Here is a 20,385-nt window from a genome sequence, read left to right on the forward strand (position 1 = left end):
ACCTGGGAGGCTCCAGCTCTAAGGGTCCAGTCTAGTAATCTCAGACCCAAGCACTGAGCCAATTAGCAGAGAATAGCCACAGGTGTTCCCCTGAGAAATGCATTGCCAATAACTCTTTCCTCTCTGGAAGAAGACGTCTATCTTCAACAGCAATTTCATACTAAGCCTTTGAAGGGAAAAGGAATGTGGCTTCAAATTTTTCAAAGTTCGTATATAGTTGCTTATCTCCCCTAAGTGCAGACCTTTATTCTCTGCCACCCAGAGGCCCAGCTTTCTTTCTAATGATGGCTTCTCAGTCCCCAGACTCCCATTCTAGTCTCCGCCTCCTCCACACAGGGCTTCTAGAAACCTTTGGGCCTGAGCTGGAGGCAGTGAGGGTCTGTAAAGTCTCCTCACTGGAGTAAGGCTGCCTACACTGCACTCAAGACTCCAGAGATTAATGTTATCTTATTAGCAGGACGAAAATGGAAAAGACTGGATTCTTTCAGCCTAATCTGTTTAGTTTCCCCGGGCTACAGGAACCTTCTCCAAGGAATGTGCTTGTCTTTTGTTAGAGGAAGTTAAAAAAAAAAAAAGGTCCAATCTACTATTTTGCATAAGTATACTTATCTGCTTTAGATTAGGAAAACCCTTAGAAAAAATTCAGAGCCTCTTTTCAGAGGTTTTTTTTTTTTTTGTAGATGCTACAAATATTGCTATTAAGAAATTTCATATCATAAAACTCATTATTATAAATTCAATATTGATATGTTCTTTCCTTTCCCTACACAAAGACACAGACACAGACACACACAGACACAGACACAGACACACAGACACACAGACACACACACACACACACACACACACACACACACACACTTTTTGGTTTCAACAGTGCCATCTGGTGGTGATTCAAATCCTCAAGATTGTACGTACTCTTAAAAAAATTATCCAAATACTCAAAAGACTATATGCATGCATTATATCTACCTATCTTGTGTATAATATGTATTTATGCTACTGTAAAGCTAAGAAAAATAATTAATTAATAGAAATAAAACTATTAAATATTTTACAAATTACATTCACGTAAATAACAAATAGGAGCGATAGCTGCCTCTGTTGCTCAAGAGTAACCCCTGGTGGTGCTCAGGAGAACAAATATGATACCAGTGGTTGATCCACATGTAAGTCAAGCGTCTTAACCCTGTACTAAATCCATTCCTATAAACATTTTTTATTATTTAAAATTTTAAAAGTAAAACAGATTTTATTTGGAGGAAGTGGAGGGAGAAGATAAGAGAGTAAGAGGGGCCAGAGCGATAGTGCAGCGGTAAGGCATTTGCCTTGCACACAGCAGACCCAGGACGGACCTTGATTCAATCCCCAAAGTCCCAATTGGTCCCCCAAGCTAGGAGCGATTTCTGAGCACAGAGCCAGGAGTAACCCGTAAGTGTCACCAGGTGTGGCCCAAAAACAAACAAACAAAAAAGAAAATAAAAATGTCTGAGAATTGGGGCAGGAGTGATAGCATAACGGTAGGATGTTTGCCTTTCACGTTGCCAACCCAAAGATAGACCCTGGTTCGATCCCTGGTATCCCACATAGTCCCTTGAGCCTGCCAGGGGCAATTTCTGAGTGCAGAGCCAGGAGTAACTCCTGAGCGCTACCAGGTGTGACCCCAAAAAAGAGAGAGTAAGAACATAGAGCTCAAGAGAAAGCATGGGCTTCTCTAAATGCAGAGAGCTCTGGTACACAACCCAGCATGACAGCAGGAAAGTCTCCATCTCAAGAGGGGAGATGTGTGTGATGTACTTGAGTATGATGTACTCAGGCAGCACAGGTGCCAATATTTTAAGAAAAATAGTTTTCCAAAACTATTTTGCTTCTCTATAAATTTTGCTTACCTGGCTTAGTAAAAAACAGCCAAAATCTCCTATCTGCTTTAGTATTCAGTCTGCTTCCGTATTTTGATTAGAAAAGACATATGAAGAAAACATGGCCTATAGAGATATAATTAAAAAAGAGAGGAACATCTTATTTTCCTTGAGGTGGGGCATAGTGACATATGCAAGACACAGTTCTTCAAATTTTTCAACTAATTTTCACATGAAAGCAAAATAATATGGTCAGTTACATGCAACATAGGACTCAATGAAAACCTCACAGTTCGCCACACAGAATGTTAAAGAGATAGACTCATGAGTCAGGATGGAATTAAATTAACAATTTTTTGTTTGTTTCATTGGGGACACTCACAGCAGTAAAACTGTCATTCCTGTGAGTGAGAGGGCAGGATGGTGGTGACAAGGAGTCCATGCCAGTATGCTATCACTGCCCCGGCAGGTACTAAAGTCCCAGGGGTTGTGTCCACCATGACTTGGTTGTGCCCACCATGACTTGTGGTCCATTGTGTGGATATCAACAGCATGAAAAGGCAAATAACAATTTAACTGACCCTAGCAGGGTATATATGAGCCACACTTTGAAAACCATTGGGTTATGGGACAAATTTCCCAATCTGTGTTGTAGGTGGCAGAGAGGACTCCCGGTGTGGTGTTAATGTCCTCTGTGATCAGTGATGAGATCAACAGTCCCCAGGTTCAGGATCCATCCCATCCATCCCTCTGCCCAGTCCCTGCTGCTCAGGACTCCAAGCTCTTTGACTCCCCATACACAGACATCTTAGGGCATATTGTTTTCTCACCCCAAGGCAGAGCTCAGCAGAAAGCACCCACTACACCACCCACCTATGCCAAAATTGGTCTTATCTTCTTTCTGTTAATCTCTAACTTACAGTTGATAATTAAAAAGTAATCTGTGGTTTATTTTGATAAATGCAAAACAAGTGATTCACAAAGAGGGAAAAATCTCATTGCTATGAACCACTAAAATATTTCTAAACCCCACTAACATCAGCACTCAGTCATGTGTGTTTAAGACTTACTCATCAGGGCTGGAGAGATAGCATGGAGGTAATGTGTTGCCTTGCATGCGAGGTCGGTGGCTCGAATCCCAGCATCCCATATGGTCCCCTGAGCCTGCCAGGAGCGATTTCTGAGCCTAGAGCCAGGAGTAACCCCTGAGCGTTGCCGGGTGTGACCCAATCCTACCCTCCCCCCAAAAAAGACTTACTCATCATCCAGGTCTCAACAAACCATCACTTCTCATCTTTCAGATACACAGACAGATTGGTAGATCGATACAGAGTGATCCTGGGGTCCTAATAGTCTTGTTGGTAAACTCTTATCTGATTTAGAGAGGTAGACATAGTTAGATGGAACTAGATCTATTGTTTGAGGTATAACTAGATCAATATCTAATAGGTTTATTTATCTGGGAGAATAATGTCTCAATGGTTTGCTGCCCTATCTTATTTCCCCCACTAGATGGTAAACTCTAAAAAGAAAGAACAGGGGCTGGAGAGATAGCACAGCACACAGCCGACCCAGGACAGATGATGGTTTGATTCCTGGCATCCCATATGTTCCCCAAAGCCTGCCAGGGGCGATTTCTGACTGCAGAGCCAGGAGTAACCCCTGAGTGTAGTTAGAAAGAAAAAAAGAAAAAGAAAAAGAGCAGCTGTTATTTCTTCTCTTTCACTCTCAAGTGTTTTAAAACAAAGCAAATATATTTATATAATTATGGGGGAAAGTTGAATCATATCCAATCATGCTCAGTGCTTAAGATTAAATCTGAGTACACAAGTACCTTAACCTCATATTCTCACCTGTTCATTCCTTTTTAAAGTGGATGCCTTGGGGCTGGAGAGATAGCATGGAGGTAAGGCCTTTCATGCAGAAGGACGGTGGTTTGAATCCCGGCACCCATATGGTCCCCTGTGCATGCCAGGAGCAATTTCTGAGCATGGAGCCAGGAGTGACTCCTGAGCGCTGCTGGGTGTGACCCAAAAACCAAAAAATAAAACCAAAATAAAATAAAATAAAGTGGATGCTTAAGCCAAACATGTTCATAGTCCCCCATTCAGCCCTAGGAATCCTCCAGAACTGAAATTTGCCAATGGTATCCAAAAGCAGAGAGTAGACTCTCAGGATACCCTTCAAAATCTTAATCAGGGAGTCTATTATTTTCTGTCCAGGTTGAATAAAGTACAGAGCAAGAAGCTAGTTGGTGGGATGGAGCAATAGCACAGTGGATAGGGCTCTTGTTTTGCACCCAACTGACCTGGGTTTAATCCCCAGCACCCAAGCCTGCCAGGAGTGATCCCTGAGCACAGAGCCAGGAATAAAACCTGAGTACTACTAAGTGTGGCCCAAAACAAAAACAAGAAAACAAGAAACTAGATGGCATTTCTTTATTTGAGTTCATGGAGTTCTATAACCTTTATTAATCCTTCCCAGTATATCTGGTCTCACCAAGAATAACATGAGCTCTCGAGGGCAGCATCTAGTCTTTCTCCCTTCCTTCATTTTCTCACTTTCTGTTGCCAACTCTAACTTGGCCCTATGCCCCACTTCCCAATCAAGCTCCTGTTCAAGTTCAACCACTGACCTGGGTCAGTCAGCCAGTTTAACACTTGCTTTGGAAGCAGAGAGCCTGTTTGGGGGGAAGACAATGCTCCCTCCAGGGGGAGCACTCCGTTCCTGGAAGCTCAAGCCTTGCAGAAACCAGTAAATGTAGTCTCGGGGGCATCAGATGTCAGGGCCAAGGACCAGTATTTGAGGAGGCCAGTTTGGGATGAGATGAAAAACGTTTGAGGGGGCCAGAGAGATAGCATGGAAGTATAGCATTTGCCTTGCATGTAGAAGGACGGGGGTTCAAATCCTGCATTCCCTTTTGGTCCCCTGAGTCTGCCAGGAGTGATTTCTGAGCATAGAGCCAGGAATAACCCCTAAACTCTGTGGGTATGACCCAAAAAGAAAACAAAACAAAAAACAAACAAACAAACAACAACAACAACAAAGAAAGGCCCTTGAGACCACACTATAAACTGTGTCTTTTCCTACAGACACTGGGGTATATCATGATCACACCTATGTTATAAGAACATATTTCCTAGGGCTGATGTTTGCTGCAGCCTTTTTTTTTGCCCCATTATAAAGAAATCTTCACATGATTAAAACAAACCACCACAACCACCATGATTAGAACATAGATAACCTTAGGGCCAGGCCACAGTTCAGCCAGTGGAAGAGAGCATGCCCCATCCCTTTCCCCCTTTCTTCCTTCTCCCCCTTAGTTCCACCCCTGGCACCTAAGTAAAAAAACTAGCTTATACACTAGGCCTTACTGGTTGGGCAGTGGCAGCATTACCAGGGCAGGGCAGCAGACGCCCACCCTTTGCCACCAGCCCACACTTCTTTGCCAAAACATGTTCTCCAACTGAAGCTGGTCTGACTAGATCTGGTGGGACAGGAGGTCTAAGCCGATTAGCACATCAATCCTGGCCTGGAAGGAAGCACATTCCTAGTCAGGGAAATAGGGTGCGGTGTGCTCCAGCCCTGCCCAACTCCCTACAGAGGGGTGTGTGTGCGGGAGTTTTACAAGTAAGAACATGCTGTGTGCTGAGCAGCCCGGGTCAGCGTGGCCTTCTGGAAACCTCTTAGAACTCACTGGCCATATTTCCATTCTACCTTCAGCTTACGTTCTGTACACAACTCAGTCCTGCTGTCTTTCACCTGGGAGAGAAAGGGGACTAAAGCATGAAGGGGACATTAAATTGGCTCCAAGATGCTGGCGCTGGCCCCGGGATTCCATTGCCTACCCGCAAGCAGCCTTCTGAAATTATCTTACTGGCTTGTTCAAAACAGGAGCCAGCCTTGAAGCAGCTGATCGAAGCCTCTGGAACATTTGCCCAGGAATCTCTTTTCATAAAAATTACCTTCAAGGGCCCGGAGAGATAGCACAGTGGCGTTTGCCTTGCAAGCAGCCAATCCAGGACCAGAGGTGGTTGGTTTGAATCCTGGTGTCCCATATGGTTCCCCGTGCCTGCCAGAGCTATTTCTGAGCAGACAGCCAGGAGTAACCCCTGAGCAACGCTGGGTGTGGCCCAAAATCCAAAAAAAAAAAACAAAAAAAAACCCTTCAAGCCATTATATTTACCATGTATTTACAAATGTAGAGGCAACACTGTGAAGGAAAAAAGACCTAAGAATTCAAAAAGTAACAAAATATTTTTTAAAAATTTTGGGGGCCCACAACCAGCAGTGCTTAGGGATTACTCCTGGCTCTGCACTCAAATATCATTCCTGGCAGGTCTTCAGTGACAATATGAGGTATTGGGGATTGAATCTGGGTGGGTTGTTGTACAGAATAAGGGCCTTACTATCTTTCCAACTGCCCCCCCTCAAATATTCTAGATCATCAAAATACCTCTATATAATGAATAACAAGTTATAATATTTCTTGTGCCTACCAAGACTTTTATTTTTTTTTTTTTTTTTTTTTTTTTTTTTTGGTTTTTGGGCCACACCCGGTGACGCTCAGGGGTTACTGCTGGCTATGCGCTCAGAAGTCGCTCCTGGCTTGGGGGACCATATGGGACGCCGGGGGATCGAACCGCGGTCCGTCTCCTAGGCTAGCGCAGGTAAGGCAGGCACCTTACCTCGAGCGCCACCGCCCGGCCCCAAGACTTTTATTTTTTAACTGACAAGCATTTCCCTATTTCCCAAGTTCTTCTTGAGCAATGTGATTTTATTGCCCATACAATATCACATCATATTCATCATATAGCAGAGATAGGATTCTACGGTGTCACAGTGATTACTTTCAAAATAGATAAAAAATACAGGCTGGCAGGGAGATAGCTCCAAGGGCTGGAGTACATCCCTGAAATGTATGTCACCTGCCCCACACCTGGTTGGGATCATCACCAAATATGGCCTCCTGCCTCCAAAATAAGACATTAATGGGGTATACAAGGGGTATACCTTACATGAAACAAACCCTATTTTGATCCCCAGCACCATATATAGTTCCTCGAGCACCACCCACCAGAAGTAATCCCTGATCAGAGCTAGGAGTAAACCTTGAGCATTACAAGAGTGGCCCAAACAAGTGTGTGCCAGTTGACATGGGGAATCTTTGTCAGGTGTCTTTGTCATGACATCCCTGAAGCTCCAGTTCAGGATAAACCTTGTCCATGGTGTGCCCCTTATACTGTGTTAACTAGCATTGATAACATTATGTGGAACAATTTCTTTTTACTTCAAACACATTTTGTTTTTGTGCCACAGCCAGCAATGCTCAGGGGTTACTCCTGACTTTTCACTCAGGAATTCCTCCTGGAGGTACTCAGGTAACCATATGGAATACTAGGGATCAAGCCCAGGTTGCCCACATGCAAGGCAAGCACCCTATCTACTCTGCTGTACTATCACTTTGGCCCCTAAACAACTCTTCTTGTCAAGCATTTAGGCAGTTTCTTCATAGCCTTCATGTTCTCACTCTCAAACATTGTTAAGTAAAAACGGGCATGAAGGAGCCTGAAAAATCTGTTGGACTTGTTTGTAGTCACTTGAGTCCTTCAAGTGGGAAGGACTTAGAAATATTTTTCTGGGGCCGGGCGGTGGCGCTAGAGGTAAGGTGCCTGCCTTGCCTGTGCTAGCCTTGGACGGACCGAGGTTCGATCCCCCGGTGTCCCATATGGTCCCCCAAGCCAGGAGCAACTTCTGAGCACATAGCCAGGAGTAACCCCTGAGCGTTACCGGGTGTGGCCCAAAAACCCAAAAAAAAAAAAAAAAAAAGAAATATTTTTCTATAATTGACTCATTTTTTTTGGTAGAAGTTGAGACCACACCCAGTAACGTTCAGTGACTATTCCTGGTTTGGTGCTTGGGGGTCATTTTTGGCAGAAATTGGGGACCCAACAGTGTTGGCAAACATTACTGGACTTCTATGTGCCATGCCCTTTATGCTCTCTCTTGGACCCAGAAAATACTCTTAAAGATGTTGAGATAACACACATTCTTTGGCATATCTAAGAAAGCTTTCATTGTTAAATGGAATATCTGGGCTCATTGGTAGAATATTATGTGGCCAGAATGCTTTCCAGAAACATGGAGTCATTTATATACACTTTCTCAGCAAGACATCTTTCCCAGCAAGGAATTTGGTGAAATTTTCATCACTACTAGTTGCCTAAACCAATGAGAGTTCAAAGTAGACTTTAAAATTCAGTAAAAGATAGTCATTCTCATAATCTAAGCACCCAGCCCAGAACTCTCCCTCACAGCTGCCCCTCTCCAGGGCTAAGAGGTGTAGTGGTATTGAAAGTCTGTAGGTGTCCATACAGAGGTTTAGAAACTATTTTTTTTATAGTTGTTGAATGATGAACTGGAGAATGGCCTTAAACAAGCTCCACGTCCACTTTTACCATCCTCTACACCCAATAGCTTCATGTATAACATCAGGGTGGATAGTGGAGAATGGGAAACAGCACATTCTTGTCAGGGGCTCCGAAAGCCCAAATCCATGATCTGAGTTGTGAGGAAGTGAGCAAATGGCCTGGGCAGGTACTGGTATGTGCTTCAGGAGCCACAGAGTCTGGATGGGGATTCTAAGGTTCTTCACTGATTTTCTTTTTTCTTTGTTTGGTTTTTGGGCCACACCCGGTGACACTCAGGGGTTACTCCTAGCTATGCGCTCAGAAGTCTCTCCTGGCTTGGGGACCATATGGGACGCCGGGGGATCAAACCATGTTCTGTCCTAGGCTAGCGTTGGCAAGGCAGACACCTTACCTTTAGCACCACTGTGCCAGCCTGTCACTACCTGCAAAAGAAAGCACGCACCAGACATGGCTTTTGGCCTTCCTGGTGCAGTGCCTAATTTTCCTCCCAAGAAGTATCTGCCAGAAGGCCCGTTTGGAGAACTCAATCATTGACCATTGCATGGATTGCTGGCTATATTTGTCTCCTTTTCTACTACAGAAATTCGGCCTTAGCTTTTCTACACTCACAAAGGAATTTCAGTACCAAAGCAAGCTGCTAGAAGTCCCCTGTTGGCTTAGTATATTTGCAACTCAAAGCCCAGTCAGCTACCTCTTTTTCTGTCAGCCCTTTTTACTTGAAGGCCAAGTCAAAACATAGCATCTTCAAGACAATGGTCTTCTTTCCCTGCCTTTGAACATCAAGAGCAGATGATTCCTGCTTTGGGGACTCTCCCTGTCACTTTGAATACCTGCTTGCAAACAGGTTTGGTCAGTGTAGAATTAGATAATTTTACTAGGTATATTCTGTACCCCTTTCTTTAGTGTTCTTCTCTTTCTATTACCAGATCATAGGAAGTGGGTCTTAGCCCCTAGCTAGAATACTATTTCCCTCAGGTTAAGAATATTTGTTATGGGCCCAGAGAGATAGCAGCGTTTGCCTTGCAAGCAGCCGATCCAGGACCAAAGGTGGTTGGTTCGAATCCCAGTGTCCCATATGGTCCCCCGTGCCTGCCAAGAGCTATTTCTGAGCAGACAGCCAGGAGTAACCCCTGAGCAATGCCGGGTATGGCCCAAAAATCAAAAAAAAGAAAAAAGAAAAAAGAATATTTGTTATCAGGAGTAAACCAGGATTCCTGTTATCCCTTAATTTACATCAGTAATGACACCTAGGGCCAGGAACTTCTTTGATATGTAAGAATTTAACCCTCCTTTTATCCGCACTCCTAAGTGAAAACTATTCTATTCTAAGGTTACAAACCACCTAAAGCTATGTGTTTTTGTTCTAAAATCAAACAATGTACATTGCATTCCTTTCATGATATGACTGCCTCTTTCTCCCTTTATATAGTCCCTTGCCTGAAGATTAAATTTGGCGCACTCTTACCAGAAAGGTGTTGACCCCACACATACTGCGTGTGGTATCATTATTTCATATTTCATATCCGTCCGCCTCGTGTGCCCGCTTTCTCCCTGTAAAGGTTCTCAGACCCTACGAAGGTTGTTTTTTTTTGAAACTTTTTTTTTCTTTATTTAAACATCTTGATTACATATATGATTGTGATTAGGTTTGCTTAGGGACGCAGCAACACGTTCGCAGCACCAGCCCCTCTTCACTGATTTTCAACCACATTTTTGCAAATCCATCTCACCATGGCTACTTTGACCCTTCATGTGGAAATTCCCCTCCAGGGAAGACCCAGTTACTCATCTGTCCTAAGAGAGGGGAAGGGGGCAAGTTCATACAGCATCAGGCATACCAGAAGTCATTGTTGTAACAGTTTTATTCAAGTCTGTGTGTGCTCTGGTGGTAAGACCAGGCTGAGATCAGTATTACACTGTAAATACAATAAGAGGTTTAGCCATTGAACCAAGCCTGCTTGGCATCCGTAGTGAACAAAGTACAGTACCTTGGGGGGGAAAAGCCAAAGAAAAGAACCTGATAAGTTTTCTTCAGGACTTTTCTATTTTTAAATATTGTTGACAAGTTACAATAACTTAATCCCAAAGCAAAATGGGAATTCAAGGACACGGGACAAGACACTAGAGCAGGGAAGGCCTAGGGAGGAACACTAGTGGCTAATTACAGAGAAGCAAAATGAACACAAGGGAACATTCACTTTCCCCAGATTTGATGGCTCTAGGGGTGGGAAATCCTAAAGAAAGCTCCTTTTACAAACAAAGTTGGAAAAAAAAAACAAACCCTTCCTTTCCTTAATTTTTCTTCAGATGCAAATATAGACTCAGATTCAATGTGTGGTTGTAAGAGTATGTGTGAAAACATATGTGGAAGCCTGTATATGTATGTATGTGTGTGTGACATTTAGTGAGGAAAACTAGAAGGGAAAGTTGATAAGCTCATCACTTTGCTATCCTAGGTACCAAGGACATGTGATTGGAAGGACAAAAAGGCAAAGTCAGACTTCAAGTTTCCATGGAGGATCTACAATAAATAAGGCCTCCAAACACATTGGACTGGGAGGGCCGGGGCTGAAACAGTCAGTGAGTGGCAAAGAGCAGGAATGGAGCTGCCAAAGAGTCAGGAGAGAGGCTCTCATACCCCACCCCCCACCCCGGCCCATCCTCTCCTGGCCTACAGTGGTTGAGGTGATCTATAGAATAGACATATTCAACCCCCACGTGGAGCAAATCCATGAAAAGTTGTGGAGAGCAGCCAGCAGCACAGAGGAGGCCAACTGATCTCTGGGGAGCTTGCAAGTCAGGAATGAAGGCAGATGACAGGTTCGCCACAGGACACTCTTTCTTCTTGGTCAAAGAGCCACTTGAAAGTCTTGCTGGACCTACACGAGGCCAATTTTATTTCCAGGTTTCTAAACAGTGGCCTAAAATGTGCTCAGAGGGAAATGAGAGACAACTTTAAAGCCAAGCTGGTCAGCCATGCTATTTCCTAGCTGTGACCTTGGGTATTACATATGCACCCTCACACTCAGTTTTCACAACCTGATATGGGGGCATAGCCCCCTCCCTTCCTAGGATTGGTAGGTCAAAATAAAGAGAAAGAATAGTAACCTAAGACAGATCCTGTCACAGAAAAGAAATGCCCTTATGTCTGATGACTTGTGGTTCATTCCCCTAGCTAGGCCAGGGTAAACCCAGGCTTCACTCTAACGGGTGATGGAGTCATTGCCAGTAAGGCTTCTTGAGCTGGAGGTAGAGATAAGGTGGAGGGTAACATGGATAGGAAAGACAAGATGGGGTAGGCTGGGAGAGGACTGAGGTGAAACTCAGCATCCACTAGGGATAAGGATACTGCACCCAGCAAGCAGCTGGGAGTTTAAAAAAAAAAAAAAGCAGCCTTTACTTCAGTCCTTCCTGAAAAATGCGAGAGTAGAAGCATCCCAGATGAGTATCACCTCCTCCTTTACCTTGAAACACACAGTACCCACTCAGTGGCTCAGGGAGCCTAAAATACAGCCATCTCTCTCTTACAGGGACTAAGTTGAAAACCAGACCAGGCACACATCTCATCTCGCACATGTGAGGCCCTGGGTTCCCTCCCTGGTGTGCAAGAAAAAAAACGATAACTAAAGCAGACCCACCGAAAACTCCCCTAGATGTTGCCGTGTGGTGAATCCACACATTCCTAACTTAAATGCAAGTGGACTCAGAACGCCATTTCACTCTCGAGGGTCAGGTAGAAGGAAACAGATACCATTTCATGAATCTGCCTGCGCCTTCACACAGCCAGGAGGGGAGAGGCAGGCAGGGTAGAGACCTGAGGTGACTAAGGGAGGTGCTCATCTTGCTGCAGACTTACACAATGACGACATGGAAAACAAGTTGTCATTAAAATGACACCTATTCTATGGCAGTCTTTGACAAAAGAGGAAAATAATGTTGATGAGGGCCAGAGAAATAGCACAGCAATAGGGCATTTGCCTTGTACACAGCCAATCCAGGACTGATGGTGGTTCAAAACGCGGCATCCCATATGGTCCCCTGAGCCTGCCAGGGGAGATTTCTAAGTGCAGAGCCAGGAGTAACCCTGAGCATTGCCGGGTGTAACCAAAAAAAAATGTTGATGAACTCTAATCTAAACATTATCAGCAATTAGGATGGGGGGAAGATGAGGTGCCAAAGACCTCAGGAATATAGACACTGACACCCATTGGAGACCCGGTGGTGGGCACCAAAAAGGGCAGAGCAAATCACAAGAGCATCAGGTCCCTCTTCACAGCCTGTAAGTCTGAGCTAAGATATCGGGTATCGGGTAAGGGAATCCAGTAGGCAAGAAGGACAGTCCTACTGGCTCCTGCTCAGACAGAAGGCTCGATATTCTAACACATGCCAGTGTTCCCTGACTGCCCTGGGCCTGTAATAGCAGATGGAGAGGAGGGGTGAGGCAGCATTTTCTGGGACAGACCAGATACTCAGTCCATAAGCCGAGCAGCTCACCAGGTCTAGTTCACCAACCGGAAAGCCAGTTCTGAGCCAAGTTCATTAGGTACCTCAGCTTGTTAATTAGCTCGGGTCAGCTAGAACTGCCAGCTGTGCCTCTTACCTTTAAGCACCTGTGCCCAGTAACCAAGGTAGACATCTAAGCTGTCCCTTCTAATATAGTTGTTTAAGTTTCCAATCTAGGGAAACACTGCTTTGTATGCAAAACAGAGGCATGTGGGGATGTTTTCCTAACAATGACCATGACTTGACCAGAGGTCATTTTTCAAGTTTGAAATCAGAGAATACACACACACACACACACATATATTTTGGTCATGCAGGGAGGCCACTTCTAGAAGTGGTGCTGGGGCATCATGAACCTGGGGCCTTCAGAGGCAAGGGCCGAGGTCCAGGGGAAGGGAATTTATCACATCACAGCTGCTGATGGGCAGCTCAGATCACATGAGCACTCAAATTCACTCAAGACCCCACCTTGGGACATGACAGAGCCTAACCTTCAACACATAGGGCCATCTTCTTCTAACCATAGGCACAGTGTTCATCGGAGACTCCTGGCTCTGCACTCAGAGGGGCCTCCTGGAGGGACCCCTCCAAGTACACTATCCTCCTGCCCTGCTGCTTTGGTCTAAGTCAGGCTGGGGAGTCAGGGGTGCTCAGGAGATGTCTCCTCCTGGCACAGGGAGAGAAAAGGGAAGAGACTCAGGTGGAAATTGGGGAGCAAAAGTGCTAAAAGTTGGGCTTTGTGTCCCCAAAGCATACATGGTATGAGGAACTTCATACAGGATGTTCTTTCTGACATGGATGTGCTGTCCTAAGAGTCAACATATTCTTTCCCAGGGGATAGAAGAGATAGCACAGAGGTAGGGCATTTGCCTTGCATGCAGCCAATCCAGGACAGACGATGGTTCGAATTCTCGGCATCCCACATGGTCCCAAGTGCCTGCCAGGAGCAATTTCTGAGCGTAGAGCCAGGAGTAACCCCTGAATTCCACCAGGTGTGACCCAAAAAGCTAAAACAAACAAACAAACAAAAAATAAATAAAAACAAAACCATGCTTTTTCAAAGAGCCTGCCACAGGATCCAACCTGATTCCAGCCTCACAATTCATACTCTAGCAAGAACCCCAAGAAATCATAAACCCCAAAGCCACCACTTGAAAGTATCTTCCTGCCCCTGCTGTAAAGCATGAGAGATGAGAAGACAAGCCTGAGACTTGAAGGAGGGCTGGAGGGGGCCGCCTGCAAACTCCCAGTACTGGAACCGTGTGGAGGGCTGAGGAGAAACTGGGCCTTATTGAGCTAGTCAGGCCAAGTCTGCTCCAAGTCACTCCTCTTCCAGAAACCAGAGGAAGAAAAAGAAGGCGAGTCCCCTAGAGGCACCGAGAGTGGGAAACGAGCCGTTTTGGCAGCTCGCACGCTGTGGTCGGTCGGGTGTTTTGCTGACCTGGTTCTGATCCTCATTCCCATTGCCCTTGTGAAGGCAGCAGATGCTGCTTACTTTTACAGGAAGGAAACATGAGAGGGGCTAATAGACCAGCCTGAGGTCAGACGACAAAAGCACAATAGGAACAGAGCCAAGCGTGTCCAGGTCTAAGAGCCGGGCACCTGACTCAGCAATCCAACCCAGCAGTGTTGAAATTTCTCCTCACTTTGAATCTTCGAGCATTTCATTTTCTCTACCAGCCAATATAGCAGATGGAGCAGGGTGGGGAGGGGATCCAGTTTTGTAAAGGCCAGAAGACAAGGTCAACATTCTCTAGACTTGTCCAAATGTAAGAAGGGGTCATCTATCACTACCACCCTCACTGTCTACTCAAGGGTTGGGAAGCTAAGAACATCTACTCAAGGGGCCAAGGAGAGAGTGCCAAGGTTGGAGCCACACTTTGTGGGAGGGAGCCCTGGACTCCATCTCCAGCCTGGCATGGTTCCCTGAGCTGTAAACTGGGGTTAGCCCCAGAAGCCCTACTAGGTATAGTCCAACACCTCCCCCACAAAACAAAGTAATACCCAAACCAAACAGTGCATCACCAAAGCCTTTTAGAAATAGTCCATGAAGGGAACTGGGACATTTACTTAGGCCCAGGCAGTACAGCCAATAGCCCAAGTCTGCAAAGGAAGGATACTTGTCTTTTAGAAGGAATGGAAGGAGCCTAAGATCCAAGGAGAAGAAGCAGTGTGTCAACTATTTCCTATCACCATCTTCCATGTAGTGAGCACCAGTAAGAGGCAAGAGAAGGCAAGAAAAATGGGGGTTGTTTAACCAATACCACTGATGGAGGCTTGATCCTCAATGTTAGAGCTGCTCTTAACCACGGTCACAAACATATGAGTCATGGAAAACAACTCAGATGTGCCACAATACAGATTCACACCCCAGCATAGCCAACTTGTAGCAGGAAGAGCCTGTCAGACAGAGCCCAAGATGCTGACAGCTGGCAACCCCTCCACCTTCATAAATGCTCACCCTCAGCAGATGTCCTGTTGCCCTTGTCCTCTGCAATGAATTAGAATTGGGCTCATCCTCAATAGCCAGTGGCCATCATTAGTTTACACTCCACATCTTTCATGAAAGTTAGCTGCTCACTGACAAAATGACATCTGAGTCTTTGTGGGTGTGTCCATGCACTAAGTCTTCCAAGAAAGATAGCTGCTCACTGATAAAAATGACATGAGCCTGTGTGTGTGTGTGTGTGTGTGTGTGTGTGTGTGTGTGTGTGTGTGTGTGTGTGTACATGCACTCCTGGGCACCTGAGTGACTTGTGTTAGGCTGAGATGCTTCTCACCCAAGGGCAGCTGTAAGGGGCCAGAGATTCTGAGATGTGTCTGTTGGGGACTGGGACTATAGATGTCCCAAGGAAAGGGACACTGGTGACCATCCCCCATCCAGAATGAGGAAGCACCACCTGCTTGGTTGGAGTCACATTTTCCTTCCCAGATACAGAGTGGGGCTGGAGGACAAAAACTTATATGTGTTGTTTAGTTTGGTGAGAAAGGAGTGAGATGAGGTGGGATAACAAAAAGCTAGCAACAGGACCAGGGGTACCTTCTTCAGGGTGGGTACTTTAAGCCACAGTGTCACAGAGCTCATCAAACAAGAAGCTGTTTGAAACCAGGGCCACCCTTTCCATCATCCTGTAGAGCACCAGGTGTACAGAGAGTAGTGACACATAGTGACATGTGCATTCACTTAGGCCTGTGTCTGCATCTGGGCATCCAGGCAGCATGAGTTGGATTTAGCAATCCAGAGCTGCAAGATGATCTTTCACATAGATGAATAAATAGGCCATGGTAGAAGAGAGCATTGAGGAAGAAATGGGGACTTCACTCCCCATCAATTTACTAGCCCTAAAGATCAAAGCTCCTCTGGACATAGGAGGAAGCTCCCAAAACAACTGGACATTCCAGTTAAAGACACACATTCCTTAGTAGTCAGGGCCAACTTCTGGATTCCTTCCTGTTCAGCATTAAGCTACTCATGCAGCGAGCTGAGGACCTTAGCCAATCTCTCATGCTTGGAATTTGAAAGGCATTGAATGCTGGTGGCTCATTAAGCATCTCCCAGAAACCAGCCCCTCACCACATTTACTGGGGAAAAGATGTACTAATGCCTCTGTCCTTCTTCAAGATCTTTTCAGAGTGGATAGCCTGGCTGAGAAGGAATTCTCACCATTCAGTCTTGTGCCCCACCTCTAGCATCTATCTATTCTGGTGCACAACTGAGGTCTCAACCCACCAAATACATTCTACCAAATCTGCCCCTGAGGACGAGAGCCAAGGGAAGGGAACATAACACAGAAGTCAGACCACAGGAGGGACTAAGAGGGGAACATTCATCTTGGATTCCAGAACTGGCACCAGAGAGGAGGTGCCCAAGTGTTTGCTTCTGGGAGGAGCAGTATTTCTCTTACAGTGTGGTCTTGCCAGGTTCAGAACCCTGGAAGGGGGTGGGCTGCTGCCCTTTTGTGTTGACAAGAGGAATACGGGTAGATTATGTTCTTCTCTCTGCAGCATCATCACTGTATTTTTCCTAACTCCCTCAGCTCCATGCCTGTCCTTACCGAGACAGGTTCCTTTGCCAGGTGTTGGCTCAAGTAATTGGGGATACCTATGGGAACAGGGTGAGTGTGTCAGGTTCAACCATTCCTACCCTCATTGTCCCTATGCTTCAGTTCACCAGATGGTATAAGAGAACTCAGGACCCAGAAAAGCTCATCTCTTACTCCAAACATGGTTTGGGGAAGAATTTGGAAGTGGAGCTGCGTTCATAATGAACACCCAATACTGGCATTTGGGAAGCTTAGCCTGGGCAGGCAGGAGCCCCAGACTTTGGGCAGAAAGGAGATGGGCTGGGGAGATGGAGCAGCAGACAGATTTGGCTGAGTGACATAGCAGGGTCACCCTGAAGGCGAGGAAGACTGTGGAGGATAGGGGACATGCACGCACCTGTGCCCTACACAGCCCAAGCTGATGGCCACAGCCCCTCCTCGTGCTCAGGAGCAGAGAGGCCCTAGTTCTACCCCTTCCATCTTCAAAGTGCATTATCAGTGCAAGAAGCTGGGGCTGGATCTCAGGGGGCTCCAAGTCTGAGACCAAGACTGTGCTGCCAGCTCCACCCACCCCTCTCCTGCCTCTGGCTTTACCCCCGGCCTGCCCCAACCCTCCCTGTGCTAAGACCAGAACTCTTGCTGGATCTCATAGGCAGCGGGCCTGTGTGTGTTCAGTTCGGCCCGACACAGCGGCACAGTGCTGTCCTGGCTCTGGCCTTCTGCATCGAGGTCCAGTAGCGTCCGTTCGGTGGGGGGCAGTGGCCCCGTCTGGAAGGGGAGCAGGGCTGGCAGCCCAGCACGCTCCTCAACCGTGCTGCTACTACTGGCAAAGCAGGAGTCCAGGTTGCTGGGTGTCTCTGTGCTGGAGCTATTGGCTGGGGAAGCACTCTTGGCATGGCTGGGGGACACAAACCACCAAGGGTCCAGCCGTTGCCGGTTGGCAGAAGGCCGAGGCCGAGGCAAGAACTCCAGGGTCTTGGGTCTCTCCAGGGTGGAGTCCTGCTGCGTGTTCCAGCGGCGTGGGGTTGGGGGGAAGACCACATTGGGATCAGGGAGCCGGGGGAATTCCCCTGGGTCTCGGCTGGGACTGGGGGTTTTCAATGGTCCTGGGCAAAGAGGCAAAGGAACAGGTGTCAGATGGAGGAAATCTACTGATCTGTTTCTAGGGTAGAGATTCGCTGTTCCCTCCTCACCTCGCCCTACTCCTAAGCTAGGTGTAGCAAACGTTCTACAAACACCAAATGTGTGAGAGTATACTGAGAGGCTCCGAGGATGGAGGCGTAAGCTAGAGGGTCATGGGCCCTATAACTGCTGATAGAAAGAACAATGGAGTTTCCACAGTTATGAAAAGAAGTGAGATAATCTGTCTGTTCCCAGTTAGTTTATATTAAATCCAAGTTTGTGAGAGGAACAAAGCCAGGTTCCTATCTAAAGATGAGTCATTCGAGAGCTCATTCCTCAAGAGGGTGACATATGTAAGAACAACAACAACAACAACAACAACAACAACAACGAGGAAAGAAAGGCTAGGGCCAGAGAGAGTACAGTAGGGAAGGCACTTGGCTTGCTAATAGTCAACCTGGGTTCAGTTCCCTGCATGGCACATGATTCCCTAAACCCTGCCTGAGTATTCCCTAAGCAGAGTCAGGAGTAAGCCAGGTGTGACAAAACAAGACAAAACAAAACAAAACAAAACAAAAAATAGGAGGGGCGGGGCCGGGCGGTGGCGCTAAAGGTAAGGTGCCTGCCTTACCTGCGCTACCCTAGGACGGACCACGGTTCGATCCCCCGGCGTCCCATATGGTCCCCCAAGCCAGGAGCGACTTCTGAGCGCATGGCCAGGAGTAACCCCTGAGCGTCACCGGGTGTGGCCCAAAAACCAAAAAAAAAAAAAATAGGAGGGGCAAGCTGAAGGTGAAACCCAGTGGACGTGCACACCCTGGGCTTGTGGAAAGGGTGCTGTCACTTCTCCCAGAGAACCAGACAGAGGTGGGAACGGCTGGGAAGTGTGTGTACCAAAGCTGGCACAGATGAGCACAGGCACTGACCTGGGTGACCCTCTACAGGGGAGGAGTCAGTAAGAGTAAAGGGGGAGTGACAAAGGACGACCCATCTATCTTAGAGCAAAAATCTTGGCCACTTTAGCCTGTCTGGGACTGAGCAGAGCCAGGCTCCTGCCCGTCTTGTATCTGAAAACAGTTTTGTGTCCTTACACTAGGGGGACCCTGGGAGGTCCCCCTAGTTTGATTACTCCTGGAAACTGGCCCTCTGCTCTCACTGTTAGGGAAAAAAACCGTGAGTAATGGGGACAGAGGCCCTGCCACCCCAACCCCAGGTCAGGCGGCCTCAACAGGTATGCCCACATCTCTGCCCAGTGGAGCTGAGAAGCGGTGACCCCTGAGCACTCACCTGTTCCAGGGCTGGGGCTCAGCCCACTGCTGGGGGGGCTCCTTCTGGCTGGGTCAGGAGCAGGGGGCTTGAGGGCCCCATCCGAAGGAGTCCGCCGGTGAGCACTTGGCTGCGTTGGGGCCGTGAGGGTGACGTGGGTGGGCGTCAGGGACTGATTGGGGTCTCGCTTGAAACGTTCCACCCGGACATTGACCAGGGGGTTGAGGGGACGGGGGGCCAGAGTGGGGGCCTCAGCGGGGCTGACGGGCATCTCATACACCACAATCTCGTCACTATCAGAGCGGAGCAGGGAGCGGGTCGAGTTGCACTCGGAGATGGAAGAGAGCGAAAGTAGCGTAAGAGACGCGGAAGGGTCCCCGAGCAATAGTTGGGGCTCTTCCTTCTTGAAGAGCTTGCGGGACGGGGGGCTGGTGCTCCGGCGAGGCCGGCTGGCCCTCTGGAAGAGACCTTCACGCCGCTTCTTCTCCTCCCGGGCTGGTGGCTCGGGCTCTTCCGGTGGGAGCAGGGTGCACCGGCCAGCTTCCAGAAGATCGAAGCCCAGGCCCGCAGCGGCCAGCACAGCCCCGCAACCCAGCAGAGCTGCTTCACAGCGGCGGTGCTGACTCCCGCCCCGCTTGAGGCTATTGGTGGGTGTCAGCTGAGGGGTACTGGTGGCCGAGTTGACCGGGGTGGGCTCCTCGTGGGCTCCGTCTGGGGGACCTTCCCCATCCTCTCCACGAGGGAACGGGATACAGAGGTAGGACTGGTTGGGGGAGTGCTGGAGACGGCTGTCCCCATTCTGCGGGCCCTCGCTGTCCTCGTCCTCTGTGCACATGACAGGGGCGGAGGGGAAGTGGGTAGGACACCCCAAGAATAAGAGATGGCTCCCTCCCACAGCCTGTTGCCCTCTTGTTACAGTGTTATTTCCCTCAACACAAGGAGTGCAGCCAGAGGGTCTTCGGACATTAGTTAGAATGTTCTAGTGAGTGGCACAACCCTCATGCTTTTGCACCTAAAAATTGCACCTAAAAAATTTGCACTAAAAAATTGCACCTAAAAATTGCACCTAAAAATCTACTCTACTCTACTCTACTCTACTCTACTCTACTCTACTCTACTCTACTCTACTCTACTCTGAAACAGAGTTAAGATACTCTACTC

The 20,385-nt window shown here is 47.3% G+C and overlaps 1 protein-coding gene across 1 annotated transcript in view; it reads right to left on the reverse strand.

Annotated features, from left to right (window-relative positions):
- Positions 1–17,136: 17,136 nt before the first annotated feature.
- The window catches only part of MAP3K9 (mitogen-activated protein kinase kinase kinase 9), a 92,134-nt gene continuing 88,885 nt past the window's right edge, over positions 17,137–20,385 (reverse strand). The window contains exons 11-12 of the mRNA XM_049770536.1: positions 19,246–20,049; positions 17,137–17,942 (exon numbers count right to left, since the gene is read on the reverse strand). Of these exons, the coding sequence (XP_049626493.1) occupies positions 17,458–17,942; positions 19,246–20,049 (1,289 nt within the window). The 3' untranslated portion in view covers positions 17,137–17,457. The remainder of the gene's footprint in view (positions 17,943–19,245; positions 20,050–20,385) is intronic.

This window comes from Suncus etruscus, chromosome 3 (assembly GCF_024139225.1).
Source record: "Suncus etruscus isolate mSunEtr1 chromosome 3, mSunEtr1.pri.cur, whole genome shotgun sequence".
NCBI lineage: Eukaryota > Metazoa > Chordata > Mammalia > Eulipotyphla > Soricidae > Suncus > Suncus etruscus.